General features: G+C 42.6%; 1 protein-coding gene across 1 annotated transcript in view; it reads right to left on the minus strand.

Moving 5' to 3' along the window:
* LOC137423499 (glutamate receptor ionotropic, kainate 2) overlaps positions 1–22,180 on the minus strand; it is a 469,702-nt gene that overhangs the window by 44,300 nt on the left and 403,222 nt on the right. Inside the window, exon 13 of the mRNA XM_078773570.1 lies at positions 2,990–3,108. Within this exon, the coding sequence (XP_078629696.1) occupies positions 2,990–3,108 (119 nt within the window). The remainder of the gene's footprint in view (positions 1–2,989; positions 3,109–22,180) is intronic.

Raw genomic sequence — 22,180 nt, forward strand, 5'->3', positions numbered from 1 at the left:
GTTTCTGAGTGAATGTGGCTCACGTTTCTGAGTTAAGTGTGATGCCGATCAGGAAGAAGAAGAAGAAGCCATACTACCAAATTCGTACACTTCCTGAATTGTTTGATTTATTTGTATTCAAACGTCTGGTAATTGTTTTGTATTTATTTATGCGCATGTGTAGTTGTATATAACTGTCATTCATTTAAAAAGGCTTCGGCACTATCGAGCGATTTGTTTTTTTAACTCCAAAAAAATGAACTTTAAAAAAAAAAAAAAAATTTTTTTTTGCCTAAAACACTCCCAGGCACTCACTGATGAACCTCTGTAAGTTTGATGAAGATCCGTTCAGCCATCTCTGAATATTAAAACGCGGACACACACACAGAGAACTTGCGTTTATGTATATACAGACTTGGCATTTAATATGGAATATATTTTTTTTCTTGACTTGGGTTTACTTTCTTAACTCAGTATATCAATCTGGTGAGTTTCTTTTACACTTTGGTGATTTATTTCTTAAAAGAACCATGTCACTGATTGTCTGTCGCAGCAAGAAGTCAACAACAGGATTATATCACAGGTGGCGTGGCAAAATGTACGGACAGGTGCATTTGATGATTGGCTTCACAGTCGGGTATACAAGGGTTGTTGCGTTCTGTATTAGTGGAAAACAACTGCTGCACGTCTCCAAAAGTTATTGCCGCTTCCTCTGGAGATGGTCCATCAACTCGACAATGCTGTTTGTTATGGAGTGGTGGCTTTACGAAATTACGGCATGAAACAGCGTGCTATTGCTTGGCAGTATGGCGCCACTCAAGGTCAGGTGTCAAAGATCCTGAAACGAAATGCTCATAGGGGTGTCCCTACTCCAATACCGAGGCCAGGACGTCCCCGCAGAACCACAAGGAGGGATGATCGCCAGCTGCACCGGTTAGTCCGCAATGGCCATACCAAGTCAGCTAATCAGCTTAGGGCTGAGTGGCAGCAACTGACAAATGTGCCTGTATCCAGAAGGCTAGTCAACCAACGACTGGTTGAAGCAGGCTATCATGCCAGGCGTCCCCTGAGAAAGCCACGCCTGACCAGACAACACCACCAGCGCCGATTGCAGTGGGCCAGAGAGCACCGTCAATGGCAGCCAGGACACTGGAATCACGTGATCTTCAGTGACGAGTCTAGATTTCTGGTCTATCGTCAAGATGGCCGCATCCGAGTGTGCAGACAAGTGCATGAAGCCTACAACAAAGATTGTATAGTGCCAAGAGTCCAAGCTGGAGGTGGTGGGGTGACCGTTTGGGCTACTTTTCATGCAGGGGGCAAAAATGACCTGGTTGTTCTGAATGGAAACCTGAACCAGTTCAAGTACAGGGCCATTCTGGAAGAAACATTGCTTCCATTTGCTTGTGCAGCCTTTCGAGGAAACTTTGTCTTCCAAGATGACAATGCACGACTCATCGTGCTCGCATGATCCAACACTTTCTTGCTGACCGTGGTGTAGAGCATATGGAGTGGCCTGCCATGTCCCTGGATATGAATCCGATCGAGAACTTGTGGGCAGAATTAACGCGTCAAATCGACCACTTGGACCAGCAGCCGACCTCTGCGCGTGAATTGCAGCAGGCTATTGTCACTGCATGGCAAGCGATTCCTGTCCAAACCTTGGCAAATCTCGTGAACAGCATGCCTCAACGTGTATGTGCTCTCCTGAATGCTCGTGGGGGTTACACGAAGTACTGAACTGTAATTTTACTGTCCATAACCCCAGTCGTAATTTAACTTTTGTTTTTGTTAAAAAAAATTTTGGCTAATGTGCAAAATAAAGAGATACTTCTGGAAAACGTACAGACGTTTAACACAGTACTGTCCATGAATTGAGTTCGATATCAGTTTGCATCACTTTCAAGGATCAATTTATTTGTTTCGAAATGTCAAATGTGGTTTTTGTTTCTTTTAAAGGTCACATTAACAAAATCTAGAATAATTTCAACATAATTCCAATGAACTTTTGGTTCGAAGACATCTTGAAAAGTAAGTTGACCCCCACAAAAAAAATATTCCATATTAAATGCCAAGTCTGTATATATATATATATATATATATAGATCGGGATTTAAATTTAATTAAAAAATTGATCCAGACGTCTATTCTCTTTCAAACATTCAAACCGACATAGGTAGTTATTTATCACAGCATCTGTAGAATTTTCACCCTTTTACTCAACTCCGTTTCACTGTTATTTGGTGGAGCAAAAAGTCAACTGAGCTTTATAGATATTTAGATTAGATTAGATACGAGAAATATCCATGGATGAGAGGAGTCGGGTGTGTACCATAAATCACTGAGGGTTAGTACATTCCAGCGGTAGCCATGGTTATAACACGTACACACACACACACACAAACACACACACACACACACACACACACACACACGGACGCTTCGACTTTCACCAATACGTGCAAAAATCGAGTATAATTTCTCTTGTGGCCACAGAACCAAAGAACAAAGGATACTTGTAACGGCCTTCACAGCCCATGAAACTCACACTCCCAGCATCCCCCCCAGCCCCTTCTCCAAGCATGATTAATAGTAAATATCATCATATTAAACTTACTCTGTGCATCGACAAGCCCCAGATATGACTCTCCCATCAGTGTTAAGAAGCACGAAGGCTTGGGTGGAACACATATCCACAAACCTTCATCGTTTCACGGGCCCATACAGTCGGTAGTTTTTGGTGCTGTTAAACATGGACTGTTTGTTTGAGCGTGTGTATGTGTGTGTGAGAGATTGTGCCTGTGTGTGCATACACAGGAAGCACCATTGACTCTGAAAGTGAAAGTATGTGCAGTAAAATTGAGATTGTGTGTGTGTGTGTGTGTGTGTTTGTGTGTGCATGTGTGTGTGTGTGTGTGTGTGTGTGTGTGTGTGTGTGTGTGTGTGTGTGTGTGTGTGCGTGTTGTGTATGCACAGTACTTGTGACTTGTAATTTACATGTGTGCCGTACCTTGCTGCATCAATGCTCCCACTCCAAACCAGAAGGAGTTGATCAATGTGAAGCTGTTCTCAACCACATCTGAGTCAGGGTTACACGGGTGAGGGTTGTACCATTCATAAGGTGTAAATCTGTGAAAAAAGGGTAAAATAAGTAAATAAGTAATTTCAGATGAGAAATGGATGCAGTCAAGGGTGAAGAGATGACATATCTACATAATAAAAGGAGCCGTGTCTCTCTGTCTGTCTGTCGTGTCTACTTGAGAACTTCTATGTCTACATCTACAGACTTGGCATTTAATATGGAATATTTTTTTTTCTCTTGACTTGGGTTTACTTTCTAAACTCAGTATATCAATCTCGTGGGTTTCTTTTACGCTTTGGCGATTTCTTTGTTAAAAGAACAATGTCACTGATTGTCTGTCGCAGAAAGAAGTCAATAACAGGATTAAATCACAGGTGGCGTGACAAAATGTACGGACAGGTACATTTCACGATTGGCTTCACAATCGGGTATGTAAGGGTTGTTGCGTTCTGTATTAGTGGAAAACAACTGCTGCACATCTACAAACGTTCTTGCCACTTCCTCTGGAGATGGTCCGTCAACTCGACAATGCTGTTTGTCATGGAGTGGTGGCTTTACGAAATTCCGGCATGAAACAGCGTGCTATTGCTCGGCAGTATGGCATCACTCAAGGTCAGGTGTCAAAGATCCTGAAAAGAAAATAATGCTCAGAGGGGTGTCCCTACTCCAATACCGAGGCCAGGACGTCCCCGCATAACCACAAGGAGCGATGGTCGCCGGCTGCACCGGTTAGTCCGCAATGGCCGTACCAAGTCAGCTAATCGGCTTACGGCTGAGTGGCAGGAACTGACAAATGTGCCTGTATCCAGAAGGCTAGTCAACCAACGACTGGTTCAAGCAGGCTATCGTGCCAGGCGTCCCCTGAGAAAGCCACGCCTGACCAGACAACACCGCCAGCGCCGATTGCAGTGGGCCAGAGAGCACTGTCAATGGCAGCCAGGACACTGGAATCACATGATCTTCAGTGACGAGTCTAGATTTCTGGTCTATCGTCAAGATGGCCGCATCCGAGTGCGCAGACAAGTGCATGAAGCCTACAACGAAGATTGTATAGTGCCAAGAGGCCAAGCTGGAGGTGGTGGGGTGACCGTTTGGGCTGCTTTTCATGCAGGGGGCAAAACTGACCTGGTTGTTCTGAATGGAAACCTGAACCAGTTCAAGTACACGGCCATTCTGGAAGAAACATTGCTTCCATTTGCTCGTGCAGCCTTTCGAGGAAACTTTGTCTTCCAGGATGACAATGCACGGCCTCATCGTGCTCGCATGATCCAACACTTTCTTGCTGACCATGGTGTATAGCATATGGAGTGGCCTGCCATGTCCCCGGATATGAATCTGATAGAGAACTTGTGGGCAGAATTAACGCGTCAAATCGACAACTTGGACCAGCAGCCTGCCTCTGTGCGTGAATTGCACCAGGCTATTGTCACTGCATGGCAAGCGATTCCTGTCCAAACCTTGGCAAATCTCATGAACAGCATGCCTCGACGTGTACGTGCTCTCCTGAATGCTCGTGGGGGTTATAGGAAGTACTGAACTGTAATTTTACTGTCCGTAATCCCAGTCGTAATTTAACTTTTGTTTTTGTTTTAAATTTTTTTGGCTAATGTGCAAAATAAAGAGATACTTCTGGAAAACGTACAGAAGTTTAACACAGTACTGTCCATGAATTGAGTTCGATATCAGTTTACATCACTTTCAAGGATCAATTTATTTGTTTCGAAATGTCAAATGTGGTTTTTGTTTCTTTTAAAGGTCACATTAACAAAATCTAGAATAATTTCAACATAATTCCAATGAACTTTTGGTTCTAAGTCATCTTGAAAAGTAAGTTCACCCCCACAAAAAAAATATTCCATATTAAATGCCAAGTCTTTATGATGTCTACTTGAGAACGGATTAACAGATTTCAATTAAACCAACGATGGTGGATTCAGTGAACTCTCAGGAAGATTTGTGATGCAAAAATGAATTATGGGTACATTGGCACACATGGCGAAACTGCAAACGCCAATTTGCGATGCTGGTTATTCCTGCACGGAGGGCAGGGCCTCCTAGAAATCCTTTTCGTTCTTGCTCCATAGATTAGCCATCACAACTATGCCAAGGAAATGGGAAGCCCCTTTTTTAGGTTTTATGCAAAGGCAGAGACGAGGAGACTTCATTGTTTGTTTCCTGCCATGGTCCGTGCCTAATACATACCCCAGACAGTTTGATCAAAACAAAAAAGAGAGGGGGAGGGCGAGAAATTATTTTTTATTTTGATCTTCCTCTTAGTGTGTTGTTGTATATCATTTACAATTCAGCATCTAAAGAGGCTGTGATGAATATCCGATTAACACTCTCCCCCTCCTCGCTCCCTGCGTGTATAGCTAGGCCTGTATCTATATTCACAGCCTAATTTTATTTTTGCCCTTTCACAATTTTTTTCTTCTAATTACACGAACATTGCTTTTCCCGTCAGGGAAGCGACAGATCGTATATTTTAGTTTTAATAATAAAGACAGCAACTATTTTTTTTTAAGAAGTCACTATTTTGTCTGTGTTTACCAATGCAATCTTTCCACCTCTAGATATTCAAATCCCGCCAGACAAAACATATGGAGTAGCATAACTGTTCAAAACATTTAATCAAAATGGTCTCAGTCGAGGTCACTTGAATGACATAGAAAATTTATATTGTCCTTTGTGGGCAATAATTTCAGGATTTTTGCAAATTGAAAGCTCAGGCCAGGACCATTTAAAACACAGAAATTAATATAACACACCATCACAAACTTGACAATCCATGGTGATTTTTTGTTAACCAACAAAAACCTTCCAAATCAGAGGCGGGAATCAGAACCCCATTCACCAATCTTCGCCTTCTCTCAACTGTGGTTTCTGCTTTAAGATTCCACCAACTTTTTAGTTTCACCAACTTTCTGGTTCCACCCCACTTCCGGGTTCCATCCCACTTCCAAGGTCCATCCCACTTCCCAGCTCCACCCCACTTCCCAGCCCCACCCCGCTTCCCAGCCCCACCCAGCTTCCCAACCCCACCCAGCTTCCCAGCCCCACCCACCTTCCCAGCTCCACCCTGCTTCCTAGCTCCACCCCACTACCCACCTCCATCCCACTTCCCAGCTCCACCCCACTTCCCAGCCCCACCCCGCTTCCCAGCCCCACCCAGCTTCCCAGCCCCACCCACCTTCCCAGCTCCACCCTGCTTCCTAGCTCCACCCCACTACCCACCTCCACCCCACTTCCCAGCCCCACCCCACTTCCCAGCCCCACCCCGCTTCCCAGCCCCACCCAGCTCCACCCCGCTTCCCATCCCCACCCCGCTTCATAGCTCCACCCCACTTCCCAGCCCCACCCCACTTCCCAGCCCCACCCCGCTTCCCAGCCCCACCCAGCTTCCCAGCTCCACCCCACTTCCCATCTCCACCCCACTTCCCAGCCCCACCCCGCTTCCCAGCCCCACCCCGCTCCGCAGCCCCACCCAGCTTCCCAACTCCACCCCGCTTCCCATCTCCACCCCGCTTCCTAGCTCCACCCCACTTCCCACCTCCACCCCACTTCCCAGCCCCACCCCACTTCCCAGCCCCACCCCGCTTCCCAGCCCCACCTAGCTTCCCAGTTCCACCCCGCTTCCCATCTCCACCCCACTTCCCAGCTCCACACCACTTCCCAGCTCCACACCACTTCCCAGCTCCACCCCATTTCCCAGCACCACCACACTTCACAGCTCCACCCCACTTCCCAGCTCCACCGCACTTCCCAGTTCCACCCCACTTCCCAGCTCCACCCCACTCCCAAGCAGCTCCACTTCACTCCCAAGCTCCACCGTCTCCTTTCAGCCGTTTCATTATGAAGCAGCAACAACAATGGCCTAGTTCTATGTATCTCTCCAGCCTTTCTTTCCGGACTTTTTCCTTTTCCTTTTCCGGCCTCCGGCCTTTTTTTCTTTCCGGCTGAATTCGGTTCTATGTATCTTCTACCGACTCCTCTCCGGCCTTGTTCCCCCAGCTCTCTCTGTGCTCTATCCCCCAAATATTCCTACAGGTCGCACAAGATCTGCCAGCCACCCTCTGATGGTTAAACTGCCAAAATCAAGACTCTCTGCTCACCTTCACTCTTTCATTCCCCTTTTCTCCAGCTTCTGGAACAAACTCCCTCACTCCCTTCAATCCCACCCCTCCCTCCAGGTCTTTAAAACAGCTGTTCACCACCATCTCTTATCTTCCCCCATCCAAAACCTTGATCTTTTCTACCCCCGCTAATTCACCCCAGATCCACTTTTTTGAAATTCCAACTTCTTTCCTGGAAGTCCTTGCAGTGTCCATATGTTTTATACCTGTCCCACCTCCCCCCAAGCCCTCTCCCTCCCACAGTTCTCTCGATGTCCTTGCTCTCAAATGTTGTGTTTGTGTCCTTCCATCTCTCTCCCCATCTTGTCTTCTGCTCCCCTTATTTTGTGTTTTATGTGTCGGTTTGACTTTTTGTGTGATTAATGTTAGCTCTTTCACGAGCCTCGATCTTGTATCCAAAATATATATATATATATATATATCATTGATAGACCGTTTACTTTTCATTGCTAACCTATTGCATGCAATCATGACTCTCTGCCAAACTGACAAGGTGGAGACCATATATGTGAAACCGACACTGCCAAAGGTTCCATGCACTGCTCAAGAAAAGACTGAAAAACATCATAAACGGAGAAATGCTTCCAAACTAAAGGGAAAAATAAAACTGCTTGAAATTTAAAGGGAAATATTTCATTTTATAGCATACTAGCTAGGGTACCTGGCGCTAAAAATTTACCCAGCTACTTGAAATTAAAATAATATTATATTTATAAGAAGGCGATAGTTTCGGGATCTGATGGACATTGAAAAGCTATGGAGTTATTGGCCTCATGGTGGTTAAGATCGGGTTATTTAGACTTTAGTAAACCATCAAGAACATTGATGTTTAAAGCTGTCGTAAAAATTAAACAGAGAGTGCACCACAGCAATGAAGGCCAAATAGCCACATTTCCCTGTTTGAGGTCAGTTTCTTGATTTTTAGACGTACAAATACACACACACACACACACACACACACACACACACACACACACACACACACACAAATACAGATAATTGCTTTGCTGAGAGGGTGTTGTACTCATGAACAGACCTTCCCCGCATTGGCGCAGCCTTTTTTTTTTTAAATCCTTCTCTGAAACCGCTTCACCGATCGATGTGAAACCTGTCATGGCTGGTGAAATATGATACTTGAAAACAGCTGAAGGGATTTAAATCAAACTTGTTTATTTTTAGGACAGTGAACGAGGGCATCTACCCATTGTGGGACTATGTTGAGGCATATTGGCGAAACAGTCGCATTGTTTTCTATGATTTTCAGACCTACACATACATAGAAAATTTCCATGTGGGGGGCTTTTGTGGGAACTGAGGTTATCTTAAAACCTTTCCCAGATCCTGAAGTACATATACCCAAAATTCGAGGCCTCTCAGTGCTATGGTTCAGCCGTGAAAGGGTAACACAGACAAACACACAAACAAACTTGAAAATATCTATAAGACATGTAAAACCTTTTCTGCAAAACATGTGCTATTTGTGTTAGCCCCCCCCCCCCTCCCCTCACTCTAAACAAACATCTGAAATGCCCATGCAAGTGATTTAGCTAAAATAAAGAGGCCTTGTCGCTCGGGGAGACACGATCGAGAGAATGACTTGATGAGACTGAGACGGAGTAGAATTTCCCATCGAGGCTTTTAGACAGAGTGGCATTACGAAGCCCCTAAGTAGTCCGCATTTCATTGTATTTTTCTTGTTTTTGGTGTTTTTAAAACTTTGCTCTTAGCAAATGTTACACGTGAATAGGTCTAACCAACACACATACCTACATAAAAATCACAGGAGGAGGGAAAAATAAACCAGCAAAAAGGAAACGGTACAACAGCGTTATATGTTAAATTAGTTGTCTGGTTTGGCATTCGATTTCTGGAACATTCAAATATTAGCAAAGAGCTGCTCTTCTGATTCAGTGCCAACGGAATGTTGTGTTATGTGCATCATATATACCTTGTCCTCAGGCACCACTCAAACCCGACTTGAAAACCGTGCCGCCCACTGACCCTGCATTTTCATGCAACTTTGCCATCCCGATTTGGACTGTTTAAGAAACCCATCTGAAAAATTAAATTTGGACTTCCCCCCATCCAAAACCTTGATCTTTTCTACCCCCGCTAATTCACCCCAGATCCACATTTTGAAATACCACCTTCTTTCCTGGAAGTCCTTTGCAGTGTCCATGTGTTTTATACTTCTCCCACCCCTCCCCCCCTCCAACGCCTCCTCCTCCCAAGCCCCCTCCCTCCCACAGATCTCCCGATGTCCCTGCTCATAAATGTTGTGTTTGTGTGCTTCCCCCTCTCTCCCCATCTTGTCTACCGCTCCCCTTGTTATATATTTATGTGTCTGTTTGATTTTTTTTGTGTGATTAATGTTAGCTCTTACACGAGCCTCGATCTTGTATTCAAAAAAACCAAAACAAAACAAAACAACACTTGCCAAGGCGAGCGGACATGCGACGGGACGAAGACTGGCCAATAAGGTTCCGAGTGGTCAACACATTTCAAATGAAACGGAAAGTATCAAAGATGTCATAGTTTAGCCTAAAAATAATCCAAATTATTATTTTGCACCATTTAAATTTCAAAAGCACTGAGAGAGAAGAGGAAAGTTGCAAACTATTAAGAAGATGAGATGAGCTTATATAAGCAGGTGACAATACACATTTAAGGTCTGAAATCACTCACATATGTAGCATTTCCCTCAGGCCTACCTAGCCTACCTGAGACCATGGACTTGACTAGCAACCCCAGGTGGGCTAGTGAAGCCCTCAAAAACTTGCAAGAGAATGAACAGCCCACAGCCATCAATGATGCCCACTGAATTGAAAGGCAAGCTTTTGACTCGGTTAAGATAGATGGATATATGCGGGTTGCGGGAGAACCAGGGTCGGGGGAGCATGGTTTTCATCCAGTGTTGAGTGGTGCCTGAGAACACGACGTTTATTTATTGGAAAAGACGATAGGTCGCCCGTCTCAGCTGCAATCATGTGGATGTCAAAGGCCGAAATATGATGGAGCTAAGGTTTGCTTACGTGTCCTTATTTATCTGCGCACAAGAAATACCGAACAAGTGACATACTTGTCACAAGTGCCGAGTGCTATAGCACCGGCATGAAAGCCATTGCACTTCATGAAAATCAATCCACAACCTCCACCATTTGTCTTTCTGGAGAAGTGAAAGGAAGCACAACTCTACTCTGCAAAGAGGTTCACCATGGTTGCAAATGTCTTACTCCAATTAATATGTTTTCAGAACTGGACAATTTTGTAATTACCACTTTGATTGGTTATGGGCCAGCAGAGTACATTACAGTGACATTATAATTAATCATTTCACCACAAAGCTGCATTTACTGGAAACAATGGCAACAAAGAAAATTGAGGACCACAAGGTACCCGCACCCATCAGAAACAAAGACAACTAGAACGGCACTTAGTCGAGAGCATACCTCCACCTGGTGAACAGTGTATGTTTTGTATCCACTCATAGGCCGGATCTGGATTCGGACCTGAACCAAAATCTAATCGGCTTGTTTTTCTCACCTAATCAACTCGTCCACCAAGTTTATTCATAACTCGTCCATAACTTTTTCAAATATCATGTTATTTATCGCTTTTCACCCGATCTCTCGATGGCGAAGAATCACTTCAAAATTAAATAATTATTGTAGCCGAATCCATATTCAGATCTTCACCAAAATCGAATCTGTTTGTCCTTGTCACACACACAATCTGTCCACCAAGTTTCGTCCAAATTCGTCCACAACTTTTTGAGATAGCCTGCTGTGTATCGTTTTTGGCCCTAACTCCCAATGATGAAGAATCACTTTAAAAATTATACCAGTTGGATAAGAATCCGGATCTTCACCAAAATCTAATCATTTCGTCCTTGTCACATACGCTACATCTCTGCCAAATTTCGTCCGAATCAGTCCACAACTTTTTGAGATATCTTGTTCAAAAACGAACAGACAAACAGACAGACAGACAGACAGACAGGGTTGAAAACATAACCTCCAACCAACTTTGGTGGCCGAGTTGTTAAAGTAAATTGTAGGATACTCACATCCATCCACAAGTCAATAACCAAACCCTATTTATATTTGTAATAGAAACCTTTTCAGGACTGTGAACAAACCATACCTCACGCAGCACGCCTGCATATGTATGTGATTGAACAAGCTCGACAGGACACAGCAACACAACTGTAATTTAAATGTAATGTTCACCATAGAATATACTTCCAATAGCTGTAGAAATGTTTTACCTGTAAAAGCCTGCATATATACACTACCGGTCAAAAGTTTTAGAACACCTCAATTTTTCCAGTTTTAATTGAAATTTACGCATTTTATGTCTCAATGTACTCTGAAATTAAGCATAGAACAAATAAACAATTGGAGATAAAAAAGAAATCATAGAATCATTTTGTTTAACAAAATTTAATTTTAATTTTTGACTCAGCAAAGTCGCCACCTTTTGCAGATATAACCGCCAAACTCACTCGTGGCATTCTTTCTACAATGGAAATCAAATATTGTTCGGCTAGTTCTTCCCAACACTGTTGCAGAAGTTCCCACAAATGTGTTGCACTTGTAGGTTGCTTTGCTTTCACCCTTCTGTCCAGTTCATCCCAAACCAGCTCCATGGGGTTTAAGTCTGGAGAGTGTGCTGACCATTCCATGATTTGAAGCTGACCATCTTGTTCTTTTCCTCGAAGGTAGTTTTGACATCGCCTGGAGGTGTGTTTAGGGTCATTATCTTGCTGTGGGATGAACCCCTGACCAACTAGGTGTACACCAGAGGGTATTGTATGGCACTGCAAAATGCTGTGGTAGCCCTTTTGGGTCAGGGTGCCAGTCACTCTGTGCAAGTCGCCGACTCTGGATCCAGCAAAAGAGCCCCAGACCATCACGCTTCCTCCTCCATGTTTGACAGTTGGTGTCACACACTCAGGAACCATCCTTTTGCCTACTCAACGGTGTACAAAAACCCTGCGTGATGAACCAAAGATTTCAAATTTTGATTCATCGGTCCATCAGACCTTCTTCCAGTCTTCAGTCGTCCACTGGCGGTGCTTCATGGCCCAGGCAAGCCTCTTTTTCTTGTTTTGCCATCTTAGCAATGGCTTTCTTACTGCCACTCAACCTGTCAAACCTGCAGCTCGAAGTCTTCTCTTCACAGTTGAAACTGAGACTTGCTTACTTCAACCAGTGTTAAGCTGTGCTTCAAGCTGTTGTCCTGTGAGCCGCCTATCACGCAAGCTGTTGACTCTCAGAAACTTGTCTTCTGATTCTGTTGTGGCTTTGGGTCTGCCAGACCTCTTCCTGTCAGAGTTTCCTCCATTTTCCAATATACTACTCCCTGCAGTGCAATATTGTCCAAATAATGCTTCAGAAGGTGTAATAACAGTCTGTTCCAATACTGCTTTGATACAGACAGGGGGGTTGTAATCAAGTAATCAGCAGACGTTGGGACACCTGTAGGAATTGTTTGCATCAACTTTCAAGGCTTAATTTACTTACATTGCTACAGAACAGCTGTAAGTTGTTAACCCATTACTTGTTCCCTGAAGAAGGCCTTTTTTACAATATAACTGTGCAATTTACATTATTTTCCCATTTTTGCGAACCTAAACTTTTTTTAAACCTCGAGCAGTTTACTGCTTACCTTTGTACCGTTTCAGGTTATTCACTGGACTTGAATTGCTTAAATTTCAATAAAAACTGGAAAAATTTAGGTGTTCTAAAACTTTTGACCGGTAGTGTATGTGAACCCCCATGCTCTTACAGCCAAAGAAAGGCACATAAAGCAACCTAGAAAAGCTACACAAGGTAAGCCATTTGCTGTTTCAAACCATACCCAGGTTCCTCTACAGCTGCAGACATTCACATGTGGCAAATACATAAGAATCCCAATAATACATGCATGGACCGGTATCATCACTGTTTCGCAAGTCATAAACAACATCGTAGACAGACACGCGCAGACCGCCAAGGCCAGGGAGGGCACGTGATGTTCATGTGTCCGTGGATGTTCCCTGCTCATGGATGTTCCCTCTTTGGACACTTGTCCGTAAATATTTCCTCTCTGGGGTGGACTGGTCCATGAAGTTAAGAATTAAATAATCTTCCTGGTATTGGCTGCAGTAAAATCTATGCTGATGGAGGGGGCTCTAACCCTAACAACACCTCTGCTAAGCAGTCATGCAGAATAGGCGTAGCCTATGCAACTGTTTTGCCAGCAGAGCCTTTATAATACACACACACATATACACACACACACACACACACACACACACACACACACACACACACACACACACACACACACACACACACACACACACACACACACACACACACACACACACACACACACACACACATATACAAAAGAAAAAAAAACCACATCCATCCAAAAAGTAACTAGATCTACCCTGCTGGTCTATTAATAAACAAGCTAGAGCAGATCTGGTCTCAGGCAATATTCCACCCGTTTCTCAGCGGGCTTCCACAGGCCAATTGCATGCTGGGAAGTGGGTGAAATATCACCTGAGACCGGATCTGCTCCCACTTGTTTATTAATAGACCAGAAGGTTAGATCTAGTTACCTATTGGGTGGATGCTCCTTTGTTTTATTTTACAATGCTTAACCCCAAACACCCTACTCTTTTTCATACTTGGGCGGAGGCTCGTAATAGAGCGCGCGCACACACACGCACACACACACACACACACACACACACACACACACACAAACTGACGAGACAAACACTTAACACAGCCACTGAGCTTGGGAGAAGTGCCGTTACTACTGTCACTTTCCGGGATACTCTAGTACCAGTGACGTCATAACAATGGCGCCACTTTTCTCACAGTACTCAGTGGGGTATTTCCACAAGAGGAATTTCCTCCTCCCCATGGATGCCAACCGATGGGGCTTGTCCGTGCTCTGTCCTTTTTAAGCAAGGAAGCAGTACATACCATTTTTAAAGTCTTTGGTATGACTTGAAGTAGGTCAAACCGGATCGGTGTTTTTTAGGGGACACCATGTCCTTACTGGAAGGTTGTTGGCTCCCTACAGGACCTCAACCGTCCTTTGCCAGGTGTTGTTTTTGATCCTGGCAGGGTGTCACAGTCACCCTTCCCACTAGCAAAGCCAGTGAGCAGTGTCAGATTAGTCGCGGACAACCCGACCATGCGGCAGGTAGCATTGGGTCACATGTTACCAGTGGCAGTTCCAAAAGACTGACATGACCGAAATTATTCTGTAAAAATTTCCAAAAAAAAATTCCACTTTGACATGATGGGGCATTATGTGTAGATCAGTGACAAAATATTTCAATTTAATCCATTTTTAATTCAGTCTGTAACACAACAAAATGTGAAATATGTCAAATATGTCAAAATGTCATAGGGTGGATACTTTCTGAAGGCACTGTACTAGTAAAATGATGATGAAGTGCAGGAGCAATCACTGCAAAAAGGTTCTTTGTATGGTTAAGATTAGGGTAGCAGCCGGATAGTGTAGCACTGAGATGGCATACAATTTTCGAAAAATAATTTGAGAATGCATTTTAACTAAGTTTAGCACAGCACCTGGATGGTGGCTGTAGCAAAGAACGAGGAGTCAAATTATGTTCCCTGTGGAATCGAAATACAGAATTGATAAACAGGGACAATAATAGTATAGCTAACCTGTCATCAAATTTCATGAAATGTTAGTCATCAAATGCTCATCATCAAATGCTCGTCATCAAATGTTAGTCATCAAATGTTAGTCATCAAATGTTAGTCATCAAATGTTAGTCATCAAATGTTAGTCATCAAGTGTTAGTCAGCAAATGTTAGTCATCAAATGTTAGTCATCAAATGTTTTGCTAGAGCCCCACAACAAAGTTTAAGTAGCGACGTGACATTTATTAATAACGAGCAGGAGTACCCGGCATTGCCGTGTGAGGGGGAGAGGCTGGAGATGGAGGGTTGAGGAAGGGAGTGGGGTGAGTGGAAGGGGGTGGGGTGGGGGAAGGGAGTGGGAGGGAAAAGATATACTACATATACATCCTTTTTGGGGGGGAGGGGCTTCGACAGGCTCCTCCGTTTTGGGATAGGGGGGAAGGGAAGGACGAAAAATTTACCCATGCAAAGAGTGCTTTAACCTCAGTGTTGCCCAGGTAAAAAAGAAGGAAATTGTAATACCCTCTGCCACCATCACCAGGTGGCGCTACACCATATGCACAAGGAGTGCAATCACATGGAGAATTTTGCCCCTCTCCTGGTCCCCTGCATCCCTGCAGGAAGCCGTGGCCACATAGCCTATGTTACCCCCCAGACAAAGTTGTATTTGTATTTGTACCCCGAGTAAAGTATATAAGTGTTTATATCTGGAGTACCCGGCATTACTTAAGTGAAAAAGAAACATTAACATATTTGAAATGAGGGCAACTATAATGGAAAAGCGATTACATCCAAATCAGAATCCATCACAAATATCAAATCATCATTTCACCTTTTCGTTGAATATATGCTGATGAATGTGTCATTCATCACATTTCTAAGTTAAGTATGATGATGCACAGGAAGATGCAGAAGCCTTACTACCAACTTCGTACACTTCCCCAATTGTTTGCTTTATTTGTGTTCAAATGTCTGGTGATTGTTTTGTATTTAATTATACGAATGTGTACTTGAATATACATACAGTCACGTGAAAAAGTAAGTACACCCCATGTAAAGTTTTGACTTTTTCAACATATTTCAACATACAGCTATTTGATCTTCATTTCAACAATATTGATAGATAAAGGTGATATAATATAACAAATATCATGAAACATTTACATTTTGTAGTCCATTGTATAATTTAAATAAACATAATTGCAAATTTCGCATGTGGAAAAAGTAAGTAGACCCTTGGCTCTAATCGGTCGTATTGCCCCCTTTGGCAGAAACAACCTCAAGTAGACGTTTCTTATAACTGTCTACCAGTCTTTGACATCGACTGGGAGAAATTTTTGCCCACTCCTCCATGCAGAATTCTTTCATCTGTGCGATGTTTGAGGGGTTTCTTGCATGCACAGCTCGTTTCAAATCCCCCCACAACATATCGATGGAATTTAGATCCGGGCTTTGAGTTGGCCATTCCAGAAGCCTCCATTGCTTTCTTTTCAGCCATTCCTTGGTGGATTTACTGGTATGTTTAGGGTCATTGTCATGTTGCAAGGTACACCTTCGGTTGAGCTTCAACTTTCCGACAGATGGCCTCACATTATCCTCAAGCACCCTCTGGTCCAATGAAGAATTCATAGTGGATTATATGATGATGAGCTGCCCAGGCCCTGATGCAGCAAAGCTGCCCCAAACCATAATATTTCCACCACCATGCTTTACAGTTGGTATCAGGTTCTTGTGGTCAAATGCTGTCTTTGGTTTTTGCCAAACATGTCTTCTGGTACTGTGGCCAAATAGGGTCTACCTTTGACTCATCTGTCCAGAGCACATTGTTCCAGAAGTGCTGGTCCTTGCCGAGGTTCATTGGCAAACTTTAGTCTTGCCCTGATGTTCTTTCTGGACAGCAAAGGTTTCCTCCTGGCACACCTCCCATGTAGATCAAATTTGTGCAGCCTCTTTCTAATGGTAGACTCGTGCACTTTGACATCAACAGTGGCAAGAGCTACCTGTAGGTCCCGTGATGACATTCTGGGGTTCTTCGAGACTTCTTTCAGCATCTTGCGATCTGCTCTCGGGCTGAACTTGCTGGGGCCGCCTGGCCTGTACAAGTTGGCAGTTGTTTGGAATCTTCTCCACTTGTAGATGATCTACTGGACAGTCGAATGATTGATTTAAAATTGTTTGGAGATCTTTTAAAATCACTTCCCAGACTCGTAGGCATTTATAACCTTCTTTCTGAAGGCCTCAGAGAGCTCTTTTGATCTAGGCATGGTGACGCCGCACACTTCAACAACATAGAGCAAACCAAACTAAATGTCTGAGGTTTAAATAAGACAGGTTCCTCCAAGATCCTCTCTAACGATGTTCTAATCATTTGCACCTGAGCTGGTGCACCTGATTCTAATTTTAGGTGTTTGAAGTAGTGATAAATGTTGGCTGTTGGGGTGTACTTACTTTTTCCACATGCGAAATTTGCATTTATGTTTAATTAAATTATACAATGGACTACAAAATGTGAATGTTTCATGATATTTGTTGTATTGCATCACCTTTATCTATCAATATTGTTGAAATGAAGATCAAATAGCTGTACATTGAAATATGTTGAAAAAGTCAAAACTTTACATGGGGTGCACTTACTTTTTCACGTGACTGTAACTGTCAGTAATTTTAAAAGGCTTAGGCACTATCGAGCGATTATTTTTTTTAATCCAAAAAAACAACTTTTTTATATATACTGTATATATATATATATTTCCCGAAAACACTCCCAGGCACTCACTGATGAACCTCTGAAAGTTTGACGAAGATCCATTCAGCCATCTCTGAGAAAAATAGCGACACACAGACAGAGACAGACAGACCAACAGCTCTCTTATATAGTAGAAGACAAGCAAATTATTAAACACATCGGCTAAAAACATGACAAAGAAAAAGTTGAACAATCAGGGAAAGAAGGAAAATCTGAAAGTAAACATGACCAGAAAATGAAAACTGAGAAAGTGCAAACAAATGAGAATGAAAGAAAAGTAACGATATGCAAATTATTGGTCAACCACATAATAATCAGTTGTTTTACAGTTCAAAATAATTACTTGTGTGGAAAGAAGAGATAGCCAAAGTAAGTAGGAAAACCTATTAAAGGGGTGCTGTGACCTCATTTTTCAAGCATTTCATCTGTATTCCTTGTCCTAAAGTCGAGATAAATCTGACCCCTGTTAATGAGAAACTCTCCTTAAAGAGTCTGTAGTGATGTCATTGGTGGTTCCGCATGGAAATGCGAGTTAAACGGTGAGTTTATACCGTCTTGGTGATTTCAATGTTTTATAAGTATACTTATGGCACAAACGACTGAGAATTTATCAGGTTTTGTTGTGGAGGCTCCGATGGCTTCATGGATGACCTCACAGTTCAATTGAATCGTGATTACCAATTACACTCAGTGTAGTGTAAAGAGGCAAAGTGACTGATATGAAGCAATCTTTGATTCAGGATTTAAAATATGAGTATGTTCATGACAGGCAATGTCTTCTGGTTTTACTTTATAATAAAGCAACAAAATAAGTGGAGTGGGAACAAGTGAGCAAAGTAAAACAGACCAAACATCCTCCAAATTTTCAACCATGGCTGGAACTCTGGGTAGTACTGGGAGGCCAGGCCTACCCAGTCACGGTCATGGTTGAAGGATTTTGGATAGGCCAAGCCTACCCAGTCACGGTCATGGTTGAAGGATTTTTGATAGGCCAAGCCTACCCAGTCACGGTCATGGTTGATGGATTTCGGGTAGGCCAGGCCTACCCAGTCACGGCCATGTTTGATGGATTTCGGGTAGGCCAGGCCTACCCAGTCATGGCCATGGTTGATGAATTTCGGATAGGCCAGGCCTACCCAGTCATGGCCATGGTTGATGAATTTCGGATAGGCCAAGCCTACCCAGTCATGGCCATGGTTGATGGATTTCAGGTAGGCCAGGCCTACCCAAAATTTCAGAGCAGTGTTTATTTTCACTCACAGTTATTTAAGAAATACTGGTCAAGGTTATATCAATGTTCAGAAATACTGTATATTACAAATTTAGATCTGAAATTTCAAACAAGTTATATCTGCACTTCACAGTATATGTTATTTAAATTATTTACTTAACGTTAGGATGTAAAATATAATGTCTATGTTTTTAAAGTAAAAAGTTAATTTTTCAACTTCCACTTTCAACCAATATATTTTGCTTTTTTGATATGTTTTCCCAAAAAAGTATATTCTATTCTTATTCCAATATTAACGAAAAAACGATATTTATTCAGAAACATATATTTGGAGTGTTCTTGGATTTTTCAAGCCTTTGAACGGATATGATTGGCCGACCTATTTTTGAGGCCATTTCTCTCCAAAGAAACGAGACGTCAGCAAGAAAAATTAAAATTATAAGTTTTTTTTTTTAAACAACAACAACAACATGCATTTTAAGGCCATTTTCCCTGCTAGAGCGGGGGTTAGCCTTGCGGTCCCCATGACAATCTTCTCCATTTTGCCCTATTTTCTGCATCTCTCCTTGTTAACCCCCTTGCCCGCATTTCTTCTTCCACCATCTTTAGCCAAGTCTTTCTCGGTCTTCGCCGTCCTCTACTTCCTTCTACATTCATTTCCATCACTCTTCTCAACCAGTCACTTTCATCCTTCCTCAACACATGACCAAACCATCTCAACCTGTTCCTCTTCACAGCATCAATCACAGGCTCTATTCCCATCATCTTTCGCAATTCATCATTTGTCTTCCTCTCTCTCAACGATACTCTGCACATCCATCGAACCATTCGCATTTCCACCCTTTCCAGCCTTCGTTGCTGCTGTACGTTCATTACCCATGTCTCGCTCCCATAAATCATAACACTTCTCACTTCTTCTTTTTTTTCTTCAAAAAGAACGCTCCCATAAATCTTCTTTTTTTTTAAAGGATGTTTATTTTTAATCGACTAGTACACCGGCTCACTACGGAAGCAGCAGGAAGGGTCATTCCTCTTTGAGGTATATAGATTACAGTCGGGTCCCTATGATTACAGTCCCTATGGTCGGGTCTCAAGAACATTGGGTGTGTTCATTTACCAAGTTTCTTGTGGAGAGATCGCCAAGTGGTTTAAGCATTCGAGCAAGCACTCCATTTAAAACCCTTAAGGAACAGCTTGTTTGGCAAGCGCCAGCCATCAGCTTGGTAAATGAGCACACCCCGGGCTTCCTCCCTTTCATTTTCGTGTTAAACAGCAGGAGCGAGTTTCAAAAGGCCACCCCGAAAAACGCCATGTTAGCGGCAGGAAGTGTCATGTTATTAACCCAACCCTTGTGGGGTATATAGAGTACCCTAGATCTTCGCTGAGTTCTGGAAGTAAAACTTACCTGACGGATGTCGGGATTCCTCCAAATCTTTATATAATTGTATAAACATCATTAGCGACTGTTTAAAAAGGTAATCAAACGTGTTTGTGGTTTATAATAATTTTTACTTCAGGTGGAGGCCGTTGCTCCCACAGAAGCGCCATGATAAGCTATTTATAAACGTTGATTCGACGTTTGTTCAAGGAGGAAAAACCCCTTGGGGAGGTGGGATATTATTGGTATTAATATTAGTTTTAAATAACATTAATATTATGCTATTATTGTTACTTTTGTTATTTAAAGCGGACTTGGAAAAACGCCACGATAAAGCTAACTTAATATGGATATACACCTCAACATGCAACCCCATTGACGGCAATGGCGGGGAAAACCTGCTCGGGGGAGAAAACCCCCTTGGGGAGGGGGGCAAATGAATGCGCTACAACCTTCATTGTGTGACCCTTCGTCATCCTGTCATGTTTGGTTGAGATTGGATAAGTAATGACGGAATGTATCACGGTCAAAAAATAATCAGACAGACAGACAGACAGACACCAATTGGCGTATTTTAGTATGATTAGTGTGCCGACTACCAATGGGAGCGGCAGCAAGGGTCATGTTATTTTCCTCTCTGGGGAATAGTATAGATTACAGTAGATCTAGGCTCGGGCCCGTTCGTCCATGGTGGATGCGATAAGCATAGAATGCCTCAAATATGGAAAGAATTCTCCAAGTTTCTTTCAGTTTAGTGTTAAACAGCAGTAGCGACTGTCTAAAAAGTTAATCACATGCATTATATATTTTTTTACTTCTGGTAGGACAAATATAAGGATAAGTGTCTGGTAGGACAAAACGCTTTGATAAGTTATTTCTACATGTTAATATGGCATTTGTCCAAGGAGGAAAAAGCGCTTGAGGAGGCGTGATATTGTTAAGTATTAATACTTTTTGTAGTAACATTAATTACATGCTATTTATCATTATTATTGTACACCGCACCTTTCCTATGCCATCTCCAGGTGCTGCATAACGTCATTGCCGGGCACCGATAGGGGCTCGGCAATGACGCACGCTGAAAGGGAGTACTCAGTTTTCACTCTGGTTGTTTGTTTTCTTGTTTTCTTTGTTTGTTTGTCCGGGTGATATCTCAGCCATCCTTTGAGCTAGGAAGGTGAAATTTCGGCACAATAGTGAGCAAGTGCTTTGTCAAAAACAGTATTTTTTGTTTTTTGATTAATCAATTAATTGATGAGTTATTTAATTATTAGCGATTAATTAAGTACTTATTTAATTAATTACATTTCCTTTCTCGCCTGGCCATTATCTCAGACACCTTTTGAGTTTGGCATGTCCAAATATCAGCTTCCTATCACCAAGCGATTTGGCTGCAAAGGCTATTTTTGATTTTTTGATTAATTCATTAATCAATTAATCGATTAATTATTTAATTATTCGATTAATGACTTTTTTTTTCTTTTTTTTTTTAGTTACAGATTCGGATGAAATGGTGGTGGTTTATGAGTTATATGAGCCAATTGATTAATTATTAATTTTTTTATGATTATCATTTATTTCTTTTCATTATTAATCATTTCTTTATTTTCTTTCTCATCTGGGCAATATCTCAGGCCCTTTTTGAGCTACGAAGCTGATATTTGGACATGACAATTGTTACGTGGTCCTCCCAGTGACTACCTGGTCTCGGTGACCCCCGGACCGTGAGAGGAACTCCGCCAGAAAGATCTATGGTTTATACGCTTTCGTAACGCAATCAATATGAATTCCGGTCAAGAAGAAACCCCACACCAAGGATCCGGAATAATCAATAATATATTCCCCGAGCAATCAACAACCATCAACAATCAACAATCAATATTACAAAGATGGCCATCTTATATATGTGTCCCCCCCTTTCCCCACTCACGACCACTGGGGTCACTGTCCCT

Source organism: Myxine glutinosa, chromosome 3 (assembly GCF_964187855.1).
Source record: "Myxine glutinosa chromosome 3, kmMyxGlut1.1, whole genome shotgun sequence".
Classification (NCBI taxonomy): Eukaryota; Metazoa; Chordata; class Myxini; order Myxiniformes; family Myxinidae; genus Myxine; species Myxine glutinosa.